Here is an 18,751-nt window from a genome sequence, read left to right on the forward strand (position 1 = left end):
TTGAAATGGATACAGGAAACGTTGAGTTGTGTATTAACAGCATAATGCAGTAACAAAAATTGAACAGGGCAAGCGGGAGCAGATCAGAAAACCAGGACGCTTCATACTAAAATATGACTAATATACTTATCAAACAAACAGAGGGAAACAGAAACAAAGGCCCGTCTCTAATGTAAGCCTGCTTCAAAGAAAGGCCGCCCTCTGCAGTTGAGGTAATTAAAGCCACTATTTGAGAATTTAGGGTATACGGGGACCCACCTGTCAGGTCCATCCTGGTAACAGACACCCACCCGGTCCCTGCGGTCCTCTCAGGGTGTAATATCCCTCATCACTGTAATTCACTTTCTTGATCTCGATGTTCAGGAGTGGGTCTGAACCCGGTCCCAATAATTCGGCAGGTCTTGGGACACCCGAGCACCATCGCGCACCTGAGGAAGACAAACTCCTGTCAGAGCACCACTCGCATCATTATTTATAGTAACGAATGCATTTTCATTTTTGGTTTGGCACTTGATTTCTTTCGTAATCCAAAAATAACTGCACTTCCTGCAGGCTAAATTCCTCATGTCACAGAGGTTAATGTGCGAGGCAACAGGCAAAGGACCCAAATGCAGACTATCAAGGCAGACGGGGACATTCAAAGATTTATTGCCAGAATGAAGGCATGTATATATACTGTATTATAGGCTTACAGGCAGGCAGGTAAAAGGTGGGGTGCAGAGAGGCAGGATGTTGCACCCACACAGCTGTTCAACAGATATATACAATAACCCTAATAGCTCACAACAGGCCGTGGTATGTTGTGATTATATCACATCTGAGGGGCGTTGTTCGGCCCGACACACCCTCTTTTATGAAACGGTCATCATGTATGACAATATGAAAGTTACAGAAACATTCCAATTTAAATTGTCTTTTATCAATAAATAATAATGTTCACAATAAAATAGGTTCTCCTACACGCACACACTGAGGCGGTTGCTAGAACGGCGGTTCCTATGGAACGTACTACATCACAGGCTAGTGTTGTATTTCATTATTTGGCTCTTTATTTCCATTATTGTATGTTGTCATTTATTAGTCAGCCACTGAGAGACTGTCCAGTGTCAGTAAGAGGACTTTGATAACTGGTTGTACTAGGCTTGTTTGTGTTGGCGTGGTGACAGCGTTGCTCCACTTTCTCTGGTCCCCGAGTGTCAGTTGCCAATCCACTGAAGGCCATAATCTTTCTGGTGTCAAGACCCGCATCAGATTCAGTTTCTGAGTCAGGTGTTGCGGAGGCAGTGGTTGGTGTATTTCTGCTGCGTTATATTCCTCCCTTTTAGGTAGCGCTGCAGGTCGTTTAGCAGGTAGATGTTTTTCTGGTGATGGTCACGGCTCAGTCCACTCCTCCGTAGCAGCTAACCTGAAATGTTTCCATTTTGTAACTTTGTTACTTTGTATCCGGAACCTGCGCCGTGTTGGATGAAGTGATCGCCCTGTGACCATGTTGCTAAGTAACCATGAGTCTAATGGGATTTTTTTTTTCTCAGACAGAGTGATACTGAAGGTGCAAAGGTTAGACCATGGATGTAGTAAGAGAACTGGATACAGCATTGGAGACGGGGCCCCCATTCATTCCTATGAAAGTGTCTCAGTGGAGCATAAAGACAGAATGACTCGACTTCCGTCTGGAAAAGTACCCGGATCTTGGGCACATGGAACATGCGCAGTAGCGTCCGCTCGGTCACATGACTCGGTCACCGGGTCCCAACGTCACGCTGTCGTCACGGCTTGGCGCTCCAACCTCGGTCTGGGTCTCGTTCACATGAACGGAGGAGGGAAATAACTCTGGATTTGGCTATTAGTGCGTTTTACAACTTTAAAAACTTAATTTTTTAAACAAGGGCTATTTAGGTGTTGGTGCTGGGGAGTTGATTCACCACAAAAAAAAATATCCACTGAGTTACAGACGTCTCTTTCCCAAAGTAAGTCTATGGGAAAAAATCTTTTTGGGCCCGATGGCATCACGTGACCGACACGGATGTTGTAGTACCGCCATTTGGCCACTACGAAAGTTGGGATCGACGACCAGCGCAATTACCTGGGGGCTTGGGTTAGACGCATCATAGCAGTGGTCTGTGGGTATTATATCACAGCTATGAACCAATCAGATTGCTTGATTTGAGTTACCCGTTTTATAAGAACATTTATACACATAAATACTGAGAGATGAAAACAAATGTAAGCACCTACTTCTGCACCTTTAACAATTCATCCATGATTATCAGATCCCTCCATCCCCTTGCTCATTTCATCCAACCATCTATGCATCCTTTCATTCATCTATCTCACCAGTGTGACGTTGGCAGCCTCCCCAGAGAGGTGAGGAAAGCGTCAGCCAGGTCAATGCCCTCCAGTGAGATGTCAAGATCCTCTCCAGCTATACACTTCACGTAGTTGTGTCTGGCTGGAAGAGAGAGGAGAAGAATAAAGAAACTTGGATGGAGAAAGAAAGTCACAATCAATGGAGTTCTAGTTGTGGCTCTATCCTGAGCACGCAACGGGACATTTTGAGCACAGAAAAAGCTTTTTGCAAGCACATAAATTAGATTTTGCGAGATTAATATCACACAAAGAGTAATTCACTTTGAGCAAACTGAAATCTGTTCGGTGCGCAAGTATAGTGTTTATGCTACACAATAATAACTTCACTCACTCAGTTTTACTTATTTGCCTTCAAACTCGCTGCGCTCTCAGGTATATTTGATCTTATTTGATCTTAATCTGATGTTACAGTGTGCTACAATCCCAGCCAATCAGGTCAATTTCTGATTGGCTGTTTTGTGAAGTAGGGAAGCACTGGGACAACGGTAAGTAGGCAAACCGTAACCACACAAACAGTGTGTTCCAATCCGCGTACTTCCGTACTTACACTTACTATTTTGAGTGCATAAGTGCGTTCACACTGGGAAGTACGGCAAAATGCAGTGCATTCGAAGTACCCGGATGTTGTACTCAAAACGGTCTAATCGTTGAGTGTGGAACGCTGAACACTTTTCACACTCAATTGTCGCCATCTTGGCTACGTAGCGGAAGGGGCGGGACCACGACCTCTATTCAAACTTGGGAAAATGGCGGCAGATGATGCGGGAGCTTTTGCGGTGCTGAACAACGTGCCTTATAGATGTAAATTATAACGTTTCACGTCTACTCATTTGCTTTAATTTTCGGTGTATTCTTGATCAACAAAGCAGGCAGATATTTTGGCGGGTAGTGGACGGGTAAAACCTGAAGGAGGCAGCAGTGCAACACAAAGGATGCCAGCTGCCCTAAAACCCAGAAGAAGAAGAAGATATTTTGGCGGGTAGCAAGCCGCGGTGAAATGTTGCGATTGTCATTTCCGGTAAGTGCGCCGCAGAGTATTCAATTTGAGACGACCCTACCCCGTTGAAATTCACGCACTACTCAAGTAAGTACAGAGTGCACACTACATTGAAGTGTGCTTCGGGAAGTACGTGGATTGGAACACACTGAAAGTCATTTCTCCAGGGTAGTTAAATGCATGCTTTTGTGAACCTTTATAAAATCCAGTTTTTATGTTAGCCTGTTCTTTATTAGCTTGCAGGTTGAACTTTAGCTATAAAAGTAGCTAACTAAGCTAATAGGCTAACTTGATAATTGCTAGCTACATAGCTACAGTGTTATAATCATTAATGTAGTTCCCTACAAACAAAAAAAAAGAGAGAAAAAAGAACTTTGAAGAAAGAACTGTGCCTCAAAAATGTTCACCTCAGCAGCACAATTCAATTTATTCTTATATAGCGCCAAATCCTAACAGATTAGAACAGATGTCATCTGGTGGGATCTAACCGTGCACAAAGTCTTGGTGGTGACAGGTGACAAATTAAGAAACTGGTGGTTTTATTCATTTCTAGGACCATCAACCTGACCGTTTGATATATTGTGCAAACTTTGTTTTCTGCTGATGAGGCACTTCCATGTATCATTGTCTCAGGATTAAAGTGTTATGTGCTTTATTGTTTATTCAAGTGATATTCATAACGGTCTCAGCTTTGAGAGAAAGACAAGAAAGGAAGTAGGCCTTTACATTACATGATATTACCATTATCACCACTGTTTATACTATGAGGATGTAACAAGAGAAAAGTTGTTGTGAAATAATCTGGTGTTCAAATAAAGATAACATTTTAATATGCCCAGATAAACAGAAACAAATTTCAGATAATTAAATATAAGATATACTGTAAAACATGATCAAACAAGGTATGGAAGCAAGACTTTTGAAAGAAGAAATAACACATTCTTCCTCTTACAAATTAAACATTGAATACATTAACGACTAAAAGAACACCTTGCTCAAAGTAATTCACTCTGAGGTTTTACTGGTACGACCTTCCTTGGTTAGGTATGACCTTTAGATGGATACTGCAGTGTAACTGACATCACCGAGTCATTTCATGGACTTCAGGACTCTTCTCTATGCATGCTCCTGTTTTGCTATATTTTAAAATCTACTATTATCCTGTAATTGTGATAGTGTCTGGTGTTGAATACGTTACATACACTCACTTTAAAGCTATGTTCTTAAAGTAACAAAAGTTATTAGCAACCCTCTGCTAACTCACTTGTGACGGCCACTTTGACAGAGGAGATCTCTTTATTCCAGAAGTCTCTCTGGACGTACGTCCCCTGGTCTTCATAAGTCACCTGACAAAAACATAAAGACCAAATACTGTTAATACAGTGTGAAGATCAAGAAATCTCTGGCCACACATAAGCAGGTGTTTTGCTTTGGACAAAAAAAGTAAAAGTAAAAGTGACATCACAGACGGCATGTTTCGTGTGTACTCCGTCCACGAGAATCCACTTTGCGTGTTTTTTGTTCTTCTTCTTGTTGGTTCTTTTTGATACGTTTGATTTTAGAAAAGAAATTCAGGAACTGAAACTTCATGACAATCGGCACTTTCCTATAAACCAAAAGGATGTTGAGAAAGCATTCTCCCGCACAAAAGTAAACGCGAGCCCTGGACCAGATGATATCTGCGGCCGTTTACTAAAGTCTTGTGCATAAGAAATAAATCCAGTTTTTAATTATATTTTTAATCAATCTTTAGAAACACAGCATGTCCCCAAAGTCTGGAAGGATGCTGTTGTTGTCCCGGTTCCTAAATCCAACTGTCCCAAAATTTTAGATGATTTCAGACCAATTGCCCCGACCTCAATCCCTGGGCCCGGTGCTCCACAGGATATAAAGGCCCCAGCTTCCAGTGTGGCGCTCTCTTCCCTGCCAGCTGCCTGCAATCCCTCTTGCTTTGCTTCACTTTCGTTATACCTTTTACGCCACAACACCTCGCACTACATTATCCAAGCGCACCCACATTAACACTACTGATGTCACTGACTAACACACTCCATATCCAAATTTGATCCTTAGTTTATATTCTTTGTTATAATAAATAATTTACATTATTTTGGCATTTTGTGTTCCGTTTTCGTTTTTGTCATGGCCCACGAGCCGGGTTATGACGGCTCATGTTCACTAATATCAATTGAACTTTCCGAGGCCATGGAAATGACATATTGGAATTCTTAATTTAAGTGGTGTTCCCCTTTAAAGAGGTTGTTCAGACAGAGGGTGTATACAGGCATATTCAGACAGACACTATGAGAAAAATGAGAAAAGTGTTTTTTGAACATTAAAGCATGTAAACATGTTCTAGTAAAAACCTAAAATACAAGTATGAAACTGAAAATGAGCATAACATGTCTCCTTTAAGATAAGATAAGATAGGACTTTATTGATTCTCAGAGAGGATTCAGGTGTTGCAGCAGCACAAAGACAAATAATACAGATGAATAAGGAAGTAAAAATATTATTACTAATAATACTACTACTACTAATACTAATAATAATAACAGGTATATACAACTTGAATAAGAATATAAGTAAAATTAGAAACTATAAAAGAGCATTTAATGATGGTAACGTGACAGCAATTAGTGAATCCAAGAATGAATTGTGTTTACAGAAAATGTAGACTTTAGATTTCATTATTTAATTTAGACTTTAAACAAATGATTTGGGTTACCTTGTCAATGTACCACCGTCGGTCGCTGCCTGTACCAGACACCCTGCCTTTGGTCATCCTGTAGAGGACAGAACACACAGCCACACGGAAATACATCAACTGCAACTACACCGGAAGCAGCTCAGCTTCATGTCCACAACCTAAACATAGGGTGTTCTTGAGTGTTACTGACCTCAGTCTGCCCTTCTCCCAGAACAAGAAGGTCTTGCTGGGATCCTCAGATGGAGTGAACTCTAGCTTTTCTGCACTCTTGGGCAGATAGATCTTCAGAATGCGACCATGGGCCAAACGCTCATGGAGGTCATGGCTGGCGTAGGACTCTGAAACAAAGGCAGAACGAAAATAATAAGAACATCATTTTGAACATTTTTAACTTTCAATTCAAAGGTCGGGGTATGCATATATAGTTTATACTTCATAATTATGACACAGAAAATTGCAATTTCTCGTGAAAACTGTCTTTTCTGATTCTAACATTCTCAAATGTGGTCAAATACTAGATTTTATTGGCTTTAACTGACATTTTTCACGTTTTTTCAGGTGTAATTATTCCAATAATAATTTAAAGAGTAACATAACAACCAACCCTATAACCAGACAAGAAAGTCAGTGCTGCATCATTCTGTAAAACCTCAGATTATGTTCAATACCAACAGTTTTAGAAGTGTCCACCTGATAAACATAATTCCAATATTCTCACTGTTTTAGCTCTGCTCCCGAGGGAAACATCTGTCTCTTTACCTGCTAAATGCAGATGGATCAACAATGAGCTGAAACTCACTTTAAGGCTCCGTAAAGCCGAGGAGAGCTGCACATTCATCTGATCAATCTCTGCAGGTACGTTTTTTTAATCCTGTGGGAAACACTGTTAAGAGTTGGACCGGCCATCGGCAGCACCGCTGTGCCAGAGCTTTGATTGTGCACCGGTACCCTCCTCTTAAATTAGCTTCCCTCAGACCTGATGCCCTAACGCTACCTATAGCCGAGTCTGACCTTTGACCTCCCTGTAATCTGTTACATCTCATATACATTAAATAATTGTGCTTGTTGCTCCTCAACAGAGATGTTAGACAGAGATCACAACTTTCACGGACAGCAGGAGGGAAATGAGAGGATATACTCACCCACACGGAGAGCAGCGGCCAGCAGGATCACAACACTCCACATCATCTGCAGACAACACACAGAAGAGATTACATTAAAGCTAATCACTAGTACACTAAATCCACAATGGTATCACTACACATGGAGGCAAAGTCCTTACTTAGTTTATGTTCGCTTTCACAGAACCATTCAATGAATGTGCTGTTAAACTTAAACAATGAGCTAAAAGAGGCTCCTTGGTGATCGTTCTCTGTGGGTTTCATCACTAAACGGGACCTCTGTCTCATTAAGTGATTCAACATTATAGAACAAGCATGCCCTGCCTTCCAAATCTCAGACTTCTTCTTTTTTACTTTCAGTACTGCAGCTTCAGACGTCTCTTTCCCAATGTAAGTCTATGGGAAAAAGTATTTTTGGGCCCAATGGCATCACGTGACCGACATGGAAGTTGTAGTGCCGCCGTTTGGCCACTACGAAAGCTGTGATCGACGACCGGCGCTCCTCCTGGGGGCTCGGTGACGTCACTGTGATGTCCACGTCTTGTATACAGTCTATGCAGGGACATATCTTCTGTTGTTTTAACAGACACCGCCTGGTAGTAACGTTACAACTAGGTGCCGGTCAAACCTGCGTGGCATTCACACACTGTACACTGCAACAGGAAATAAACTGGGACACACTTGGAATGTATAAGTTTGCTGTGAAATGGTCTTTAGGCAAGGCATGTATTTATTCTTAAGAATTTCACTTGAAACTGTTTCATTCTTTTACACTAAAGCTCTTAATAAAATGAGAAAATACTGTAATTCGTCAACTGTTTAATTCACACAGGAGTAAACAAAAGTAGGCTTTACCATGTGGATATTTCATACAGACTATTTATTAACTGAATTAACAGAAAATTAGATATATTTAATGATATTGTGATCTATATCGTTATCGAGATATGAAATGACATATATCGGTATACAGCGGGTAAAATAAGTATTGAACACGTCACCATTTTTCTCAGTAAATATATTTCCAAAGGTGCTATTGACATGAAATTTTCACCAGATGTTGGTAACAACCCAAGTAATCTATACATACAAAGAAACCAAAACAAATAAGTTCAGAAATAAAGTTATGTGTAATAGTGTGAAATGACACAGGGAAAAAGTATTGAACACGCTTACTGATATTTATTTAATACTTTGTACAAAAGCCTTTGTTGGTAATGACAGCTTCAAGACGCCTCCTGTATGGAGAAACTAGTCGTATGCATTGCTCAGGTGTGATTTTGGCCCATTCTTCCACACAAGCAGTCTTTAAATCTTGAAGGTTCCGTGGGCCTCTTCTATGAACTCTGATCTTCAGTTCTTTCCTTTGATTTTCAATTGGATTCAAGTCAGGTGATTGGCTTGGCCATTCTAGCAGCTTTATTTTCTTTCTCTGAAACCAATTGAGAGTTTCCTTGGCTGTGTGTTTGGGATCATTGTCTTGCTGAAATGTCCACCCTCATTTCATCTTCATCATCCTGGTAGATGGCAGCAGATTTTTATCAAGAATGTCTCGGTACATTTTTTCCATTCATCCTTCCTTCAATTATGTGAAGTTTGCCAGTACCGTATGCTGAAAAGCAGCCCCACATCATGATGTTCCCACCTCCAAACTTCACTGTTGGTATGGTGTTTTTAGGGTGAGGTGCAGTGCCATTTGTCCTCCAAACATGGTGTGTATTATGGCATCCAAAGAGTTAAACTTTGCTCTCATCTGACCAGACTATATTCTCCCAGTATTTCACAGGCTTGTCCAAATGTTGTGCAGCAAACTTTAAACGAGCTTCAACATGCTTTTCCTTTAGCAATGGAGTCTTGCGTGGTGAGCGTGCATACAGGCCATGGCGGTTGAGTGCATTACTTATTGATTTCTTTGAAACAATTGTACCTGTATGGTGAATTGATGTTCTTTCCACATCCGGATTATGGCCCAACAGTGCTTACTGGAACATTCAGAAGTTTAGAAATGCGTCTGTAACCAATGCCATCAGTATGTTTTGTAACAATAAGGTTGCGAAGGTCTTGCGAGAGCTCTTTGCTTTTACCCATCATGAGATGTTTCTTGTGTGACACCTTGGTAATTAGACACCGTTTTATAGGCCATCAGTTGGGACTGAACCAGCTGATATTAATTTGCACTGACAAAGGGCCGGATTGCTTTCTAATTACTGATAGATTTCAGCTGTTGTCTTGGCTTTCCATGCCTTTTTGCACCTCTCTTTCTTCATGTGTTCAATACTTTTCCCCTGTGTCACTTCACATTATTACACATAAATTCATTTCTGAACTTATTTGTTTTGGTTTCTTTGTATGTATAGATTACTTGGGTTGTTACCAACATCTGGTGAAAATTTCATGTCAATAGCACCTTTGGAAATATATTTACTGAGAAAAATGGTGACGTGTTCAATACTTATTTTACCCGCTGTATATATATATTAATATATATTGTCCATATTTCCCAGCCCTAATTTACATACATCTTTTTCACACTGTGTTCTGACATAAAATATAAGCATAAATATAAATCCCTACCTCTTGTCATACTGCTGCTACTGAGAAGGGCAGTGACACCTCCTTATCTCCTTATCTCTCTGCAAACCACTCCATCTCCACCTCTACTCCGACAGGTCACCAATAAACTACTGTGTTCAAACATTCACACACGACACTCAGCGATAAGAGAACCTGTGGAAACACACGGTCTACTTCTCATCTACAATCAATAACTGACAAAGCTCTAGTGTCTGTTTAACTATAACACATCAGTAGTACTTTATTACAAAAATTCAGTCAGTGTGACTGTGAAATAAATAGCTGATACTGGACAGAGCAGGTCAGCATTCCTCAAAGTTTTTTCTTGTAAGGGAATCAGGGATAAATTAATTATGGATATAAACAAGTAAACAACGATTAATGGCAAATACATACACCTTTTATTTGAAAATAATAAAAAGTGCAACTGCAGGACCCGCTGATTCAGTTCTCAAGATACAAGGCAGTGCAATATTTAACAAAATATTAAATAATAAACCAACTTCTATTCAAGTTAAATGAACAGTGGTTTAACCTGCTGCTTCTGTTCTCATTTTCGATATAAACAGTAGAACAATAATACAGAGATCAACCGCTGATAATGATCAAACAGCTGATAGTGATCAAACAGCTTGGGACAGAATCATTCCTATACAAACGCTGTTTAAATAATCCTCTACCGGGTGAGAGAGAGGAGTCCAGTGCTCTGTTCGTCTGCATGCACGCCATGGATGCGTGCTTGCGCTGCAGAGGGCAGAGCTGGCAAGCTGGCGCATGTGTGGAGGGTGAACCGGAGTAACGTTTAACATTTCTTTACTAATAAAAGTGCTAAAAAACACTTTCATACGTTTGTCGCCCTTAAATACAAGGTGCAAATCCTTAGTATCGATACAATTGATTTTTGCGTTTCAAATGGATTTTACATTGATTTACGTCTCTCGTGAAGGACAACCTGCCGAATACCTATCGATGTACAGTAGTTGGATCGTAGGAATTTAAATAGATACATCAATGTAGTAGATGAATCGTTACACCCCTACCATTTACCAATGGTGAGTGGTGAGTGTTGTTTATCATTTTTGATACAGCTGCCAGTGTGATATTTGACTTTCAGTACTGAAACCAAAATGATTGGGGATGCACTAACCCAACATTCTGGTTCAGTATATGCGCCAGTGTTGACCCTATTAAGTGGCTCAGGTATCAACCACGACATGACGGATCTACATTAACAGTTGCCTTTGTTCACAGCAGACCACATTACAGTTGTAATGTCACAGCAATACCTGGCCTCATTTCACCTTCAATACAAATAATTCCAATGCGTTCCACACAGAGAGAGACACAGTTTTTAAATGTGGAAAAAGGAAAGCACTGGCATTGGATCAGTAGACCTACTTGGTGAGCTGAGACTTTCTACAAAACCTCCCACTGAGGAATAAAAAACCCTTTTTCTGTTTAAAAATAGAAGCCAAACCTCTAAAAAGCATCAGTGTTCAATTTTGTCTTACCACATTGCAGCTGTAAAATAACTTTACCTAAATAAAATACAGTCTAAAATGATTTAAATCAAGAACTATCACATCAAAAAAAAACAATACAAAACAACCAATGCCAGCTTTTGGTATATATGGTATTTAGTATGGCTTTGGATGTTTTTTGGTACCAAAGAGTTGAAGTTTGATAATTAAGACATGAGAGGCATTTGTTCCCCACAGCACACTATACACTGATGCAAAAACTACCAACCACTCACATGTTTCTACTAAAATACAACTTTTTGTGTTGATTTTGTTTTACTCTTACTGGAACAAATTACACAATTATCAGCCAGTTCTTTAATGAGCTCTCTGACATTAGAAAGTGGACTCGTCCAGTCGGGCCGTGGGCGTTCAGTCTGCACCTGTCTGCAGTTCAGCAGCTTCACCAGCTGCCTTTCTATTCTGAGGAGTGCTAGATCTTAATTTAGCACAACTGCACCAACAACTTTATCTAAATCAGACTGTAGTCTGATTTAGATAAAGGACCATTTTTAGTTAAAGGAATGAAGTCAAATACAAAATGAGCAACAGGTTAACAAGAAATAGTAAGCATAATTGTATAACGCATAACCTGATAATAAACTAACAAATAAAAACAAAAACAAAATCACAGGACTTATTAACTAGTGTCTTTTAGGGGGACTATGATGTCATCATTCAATTCATGTCTTCAATGATAAGACTTTTTTAAAGTCTCAATAAATTCAACGGAAAGGAATATCATGGGAGTGTAGTTTGACATGTTTAATAGGGCTGAACAACTGATCAAAATGTCATCGAAATCACAATATGCCCTGCTGCAATTTTCAAATCGCAGAAGGCGCACAGGTTAGTTAAAATGACATACTGTCATGCTGCAGAGATGTCCTGGCCTACACATCATATTCTAAAGACTTAAAGGTAGGGTCCAGAAACTAGCCATAGATTTAAAAAAAAGATCCATCCTTAAAACCCGGACCAGTGTTGTCATTAACAATGAAAGTAGCAGCACTAGCTCCAACAGTCCCTGAATCTAGAGAGGAAGTCACCAAGACATCAACACTGACAGTCCGTCCGTCCCTTCAGGCCTCCCTCCAAAGACACTCCGCCAACATTATCATTATGGACGTAAACAACCAGCATGGCTATTGTTACTCACAGCTGTCAAGCTAGCAGCTGGTGGAAGACTCTGGTGACGTGCAATGAGTGCACGGGCAGAGTGCACGCAGACAGGCAGGTAGCCCGTCCAGTCATTACATTTGGGCTGAATGAAATGATTGGACGGGTTTGTTACAGTCCTGCGACAGCCACAGATAACAGATTTATTGACTGCCGTTGAGATGTGAAGAGAATTTCATAAATATAACAAAAACATTTTTTGAAGAAGATTAGCAACCATGGCTTTATGCAAACATATTTGTTTGGTACAGATCCCCACAAACATCACATCATAATCAAGTAATATGTGTTTCAATGAAAATGAGAATAATCACGTAAAAATGATCATCCCCTCTAATATTGAAAATCATATTGCAACTGCAACAATAATTGCAATTAGATGTTTTTTACTCAATTGTTAAGCCCGTTATTTTCATTTTGATACATACTGTGTCGTATTAATAATACGTTATGAATTTGAAGAACAGGTAATGATATGAAAGGCTATGAATTAAGGACAGATTTCTATCAGTCAGCCTTTGCACAGATGAAACTCTGGGACTACCCCTCCATCAGTAAGCCTTGGCCGACGGCTTAATGCGACTCAAACCAAATGAATGTTAACGGGGAAATTAATCTCAACTTAAAATTGGATAATGTGGAAATCTGTCCAGTTGTGCCTGACTTCAGTCCCCGTGTTAGCCCCTGTTCCTGTCTGGTCCCTACACCCTCCCACTCCCTGCTGTACAATGCCCAATGTAAAAATTCCAAGCTGGTGGAACGGATGAATGCAAACAAAGAATTGACTTTCTTCGCCTTCTCAGGTCTTTTGGGGCGAGTAAACCAATTCTTCTTTTGTTTTTTACTGCTGTGATTATGAGTGTTCTACAGTATTGTTATACTACATGGTACAAGAGTTTGTCCACTACTTTAAAGTCAAAACTGCTCCACCAAATGAAAATCTGCTCAAAGATTGTAGGTCAACTCCTTGAGAAATTCTATGAATCAGCCTATCATAATAACATCTTAAGGCTGGCTAACACCATCGCCTCTGACCCCAACCATGTCTTGAACAGTGATTATGAATTGTTACCATGAAATCGGATACAGGGTTCCACGATTTAATAAGGTTAGACTGAAGTACTCTTTTGTACACCAGTCAATCCTAAAACTAAATATGGAGCCTAATCCCAGATCAAATGTACGTTGAAGGGCCCTGAATATTGTCTTCTGTGATTGTAATGTTTAAATGTATGTATCCTTGTTTCTTGTCTTTGTCCTTTCTGTGATGTTGCAAATGGAGCTGCTGTAATGCAAAACAAATTTCAGACCTGTCTGACAATAAAGTATTATCGTATCATACTGATAAGTCTTACACAGTTGAAGATATAATAAATTATGGGGTTATAGTTCCTGATAGGGGTAAAAAGAAGAATGAATATATGACAATAAGGCAGGATAAATCAAATGTCTCTCAGTTTGAGCAGTTTACAGTAAATTCTTGTACCGGTAGTCACACGGAACTGACGTTAGATTGTGTTCCATGAGGAACACAGAACGACATTGCACATCTTCAGTAAAGGCAGCTGGTTAAGTCGGCATCGCTGTTGGAGGGTTTCATAACCCACTTACTTAATTTATCACAAGTTTACCAGTTTATAAATACACATAACGTTACATCAGAAACTACTTATGAATACAATGAACCCACTTCACTCCCTGCTGACTGGTTTGAGATGGCACTTAAAGCTGAAGTAGGCGAGATTGGGGCAAATATGATTTAAAAAAGTTATTTTTATAAAACGTTTGCTATATCATGACAGTAGTACATGAAAAGGTAATCTGAAAAAAATCATGTACCCCTGTGTCCTCCGGTGTTCCTAACGGTATCTGCACGATTTAACTTACCGAAGGAAAACAAGCAGTAAGAGCTGATCTGAGGTCTGCTGTCCAGCTGCCGTCTTTGAGAGTCGGCTGTCAATCACTCGCAAACACTCAGAACACTTTAATTACAATATGCTGAAAGGTTATTATGGAATTTTTGCCTAATTATGCCAAAAATATTCTGCCTACTGCTGCTTTAATATGGCGGACCCTCCAGGAGGGAGGGAGAGGGTGTAGCAACCTTAGAAGGAGCTTCTCCCTTCACTCCTGATATTTCCGACATTACCTGAAAGCCTCACGGGTCCAGCCCTGAACAGACCGCACAGTATCTGTATTCACGGACGGAACAAAGGACGGGAGCTTTTAGCTGTCGGTAGTGTTGTTGATGAGAGAGGAATGCGGTGCTGCCGCACCTCGTAACCCGTAACCCGGGTTACCGTGATGAATAGCGCGGAGAGGTGTGGTACAACGGAATTTATAATCACACACATCCATATCCCTACGCCACCATTATCCATTAACCATATCCCTCCGCCATTATCAGGACCTATCTCGTCCTCCCACCGAGCCCACCCTGCCCTGGAGGGACAGAAAGGCTTCATGTGCCTTTAAAACGAGCCCGTCTAGGAACACAATGTCTCCCTGTCGTCCTCAGTGCATAATGTGTCTGCAGCCTTCGGCCCGGCTCACTTACCTTCAGTGTCGGTAGTGTGTCTGTTCAGAGCTCATGAACAGTTGTGGATCAGTATGTCAGCCTCGTTGTGTAGCATCTAGCCACAGCCCCCTGCTCTACACTGGAGACGTGCTGCCTTCAGGACACCGTCGGAAATCTCAATGGTAAACATCCTGATGTGGGTTCAACCCTCAGAGATGCATCACTCTAACAACACGTTTATCATCTATTTACCCAAACTTCTTATTCTTGTGGTAAAATTACTACAAAATGCCCCTTTGTCACATTAATGTCGGTGTAATAGCCTCCATGTGGAAGAAGGGATGCTGATGAAGATGATGTCCATCATTTATTTATTTTATTTATTAGGGGTGTGACGATTCACTCAGCTCACGATACGATATGATACGATACACGATATTGGGTCGATACGATACGGTATTATAACAATCATTTTAACAAAACTGGAATGATGAAAATATATGACTGAAAAAAGTGCTGCTGCCGAGCCAACACGCTGTTACCCAACACGCTGTTAGCCAACGAGCCAACGCGCTGTGCTTGTGTAAACAGCGGTGGATGAGAGACAGCGGACAGAGCAGATCGAAACGTTGCTTTCCTCCATGTTTAACCGTTTCATCGTGTTTATGCTTGTTGAACAGGTGTAATAATCTTTGCTTTACACTTGCAAAGTTTTATTGCACTTACTTACAGCAACAAGCGTAGCCTCAACTCGTCTCTCCACCGCGGCCTCTCTGATCAGCTGTTCACTGACTGCGCTGTGTTGATGTGTGTGGAGCTCCATAGAAGCTGCGGCCGTGCGTTACGATTGATTGGTTCAATTTCGGCGAGGGAAGACCAGATTTTACTGGCTGCAGCTTCAGCCCCGGAGCCACATATGTACGTAGTATCTATTATGCCCTGATATCGCGATCTAGTTTTTTCGTCTTGACGATGCATATCATCACGTTTTTATATCGCGATATTTCGTGGCAAGATATTTCGTCACAACCGTATTATTTCTTAGTTTATTTGACAGGGACAATACATAGGCATAGTTACACTTAATTAAAGTGCAACTGATGCAACGTATATAGGACATCTAGCCATAGCTAATTTGCAGACCTTGTCCCTGGTTAGGCTTTTAAGAAAAAGAAAATAAATAAAAAATACAGAATAGCACATCATTCATAAAATCAAACAATACTACGTTGTACATTACAATCAATTTACATATGTATGTTCCCAATCAATAATCAGTGATCACAGGTTTGGTTTAGTTTCAGCCAGTGTTTCACCTTTTCATTAAACTTTTTCGGGTCAGGTTGTATTTTTATTTCCGTTGGTAGGGCGTTCCAGAAATGTATTCCTTTTACTGAAAAAGATATACAAGCACCTTCTTGCTGAGGCTGAGGATGCTAGTTATGATGACATCCAAGACACCTTCCGCCTAAAGGTCCAGTGTCAGTCGCTAGTTCTCTTAAACTTCATTATGATACTGATGCTGTTAAGGCTCTTCTGGATGTTCATGACCAGTGGGATTCGGCTGCTGAAACCAGGGCTGTGTAGTTATTTCAGTCTGCCCAAGATCTGCTGCCACCACGGCAAGACTCACTTCCTGTATTCACGCTGGAGGAGCTCCAGCGCAGCCAAGAGCTCGATCCCACCGTCTCAAAAATCATGTGATTTGTGTTCCGTAGAAGGCGGCCTTCCAGGCGTGAAAGAGCAGGATTCAACTCAAAGGCTGTGGTGCTCATTAAACAGTGGGACAGGCTTAAGTTCCAAGATGTGGAATGTGTTACTAAGGACGCCCTTAGTAAACAGAAGAGACATCAGTTTGGCTGTATTTGAAACCGCATACTGCATACTACTCAGGAGCGCAGTATGCAGTATACAATACATACTGCATACTGCGTTCCTGAGTAGTATGCAGTATGTGACAGTTAAAGTGATGTATTTAGCAGTATGCTAGACGAGGCTTAAGCCTTAAAACCAGCTCTTAAAGCACAGGACAAAAAAACAAACTTGTACCACTATTACAATATTATCAAAAAATACAACTTTGATTTTGTTGTTTATGTTCTGCTTGTTTACTTTATAAGATACTGCAGGTTTAAACTATTTATTCTGACAGCTCATAAAGAAGTCTGACAAACAGGATCATCAACGAGGAGAGACGGGAAATATAAAACATTCATCCACAACGTTTACTTTACTCAAACTGCTTTTTCAGTTACAGCAACAACAAAAAAAGTGGACTGATCTCCCTCCAGATATTAGAGAAATGTTAAAAAAGTGTCATGTTGTCTCATCAGGAATCTCTCTGCCCCGTCAGAAGCTGCTCTTTCCCTCGCCACTCTGCTGCTCTGCAGCCGCTCTGTGAGCGTCACTGGCCGGCTCTCCAGCGAGCTACGCCCGCGGGCGATTGTGGAGCTTTTTAACTCGAAAAAAGGCAAATAAACACAGGTTCCTGTTAATTTATAATGGACATCTGTGTTGTGATATTTAAACAAACTATCCGTCAACAAGGAAATAAAAGCCTCTTGTCTACGAGACCGGAGTGAGCTCCAGCAGCTCATAGCGGTCTCTGAGCGTGACTACCCGGCTTGCTGGCTGTCACGGTATTCTGTGGAGCTTCTAAACTCCGACAACGGTGGAACAAATGTTCGATTCGCCATCTAACTTCGTAAAACTGCCGATATTAATAATCTACACAGTTGATTTCTCGCCTCAAAAACTTTCAGAAGTGAATTTAGTGTTGAAATGGCTACAAACAACGTAAAAAACGAGCAGCTTTTGGCTGCTGTTTTTGTACCCGTAGCCTGTACTGTTCCAGCGCTTTGCATTGTGGGATACAGTAGGCGAGGTAGACTGGTCTGATGCAGACTGGAGAATTTTTCCAAATCAGTACGTCATCCGGGTATTTCTGGCATACTGGAGATTTTGCTTTTGTTCGCATACTGCATACTACATACTACATTTTGGCCAAATCAGTACGTACTACTAGTATGCGGTTTCGAATACAGCCTTTGTTTTGCCTGACAGTCTCAAGGAAAAGGCGTTGCATGGTATCCATGACATTGCCGGACACCAGTTGTTTCCCGTGTCGCAATGCTCCCACTTCCCTAAATATCCCTAGTTTCATTTCTAACATTTCTTGATTGATTGTGTTTTGTTTTATTAAATAAAATGTTGCTGAATTTAAATTTGTATACAAGTTTGCTGAATGTTATCCTGAAAAGCTTCTGTAATATGATAAGTATTACAAATTAAATGAATTATTTTCTATAGGTTTACTGGGGTTACTAACCACTAAAATCATGCATTTTGTGCTAAATACGATGAATCCTGATCTGTAATTACAGTGTAGCTTGATTCTTGCACACACGAATGTTTACTGTTGCTATGGCAACAAGTGACAGCTGACATTAGATAAGATAAGATGAACCTTTATTAATCCCGGAGGGAAAGTCAGGTGTCAAAGCAGCAACATCAGCAAACAGAGTGAATCACAGGAGAGGTAAAGGTAAACAAAAATTATAAAACAATAATAGAGATATAAGAGATACAGAGTGAATGGGTGAACATAGTGTGTACAGTCCGTCAATGAATAAATGTAATATGTACATATGTGCAGTCAGCAATAAAGTGGTAAATAGGATGTATAGTGTAAGGTGAGTGTAAAGTGCGCCAGTGGTTAGAGTCCAAGATGGTTGCAGATAGTGTGTGTTTAAAGGTCTTAAAGCC

General features: G+C 40.6%; 1 protein-coding gene across 1 annotated transcript; it reads right to left on the reverse strand.

Annotated features, from left to right (window-relative positions):
- Window positions 1–259: 259 nt before the first annotated feature.
- On the reverse strand, window positions 260–14,422 carry wu:fc21g02. Its single transcript, XM_037763489.1, has 7 exons — window positions 14,356–14,422; window positions 7,217–7,262; window positions 6,265–6,412; window positions 6,093–6,150; window positions 4,629–4,710; window positions 2,335–2,449; window positions 260–428 (listed from the first exon to the last, which is right to left on the reverse strand). The coding sequence occupies exons 2-7, from the start codon at window positions 7,260–7,262 to the stop codon at window positions 329–331; spliced, it is 549 nt and encodes a 182-aa protein (XP_037619417.1). The 5' UTR covers window positions 14,356–14,422; the 3' UTR covers window positions 260–328.
- Between the last annotated feature and the right edge of the window lie 4,329 nt (window positions 14,423–18,751).

This window comes from Sebastes umbrosus, chromosome 3 (genome assembly GCF_015220745.1).
Source record: "Sebastes umbrosus isolate fSebUmb1 chromosome 3, fSebUmb1.pri, whole genome shotgun sequence".
Taxonomy (NCBI): Eukaryota; Metazoa; Chordata; class Actinopteri; order Perciformes; family Sebastidae; genus Sebastes; species Sebastes umbrosus.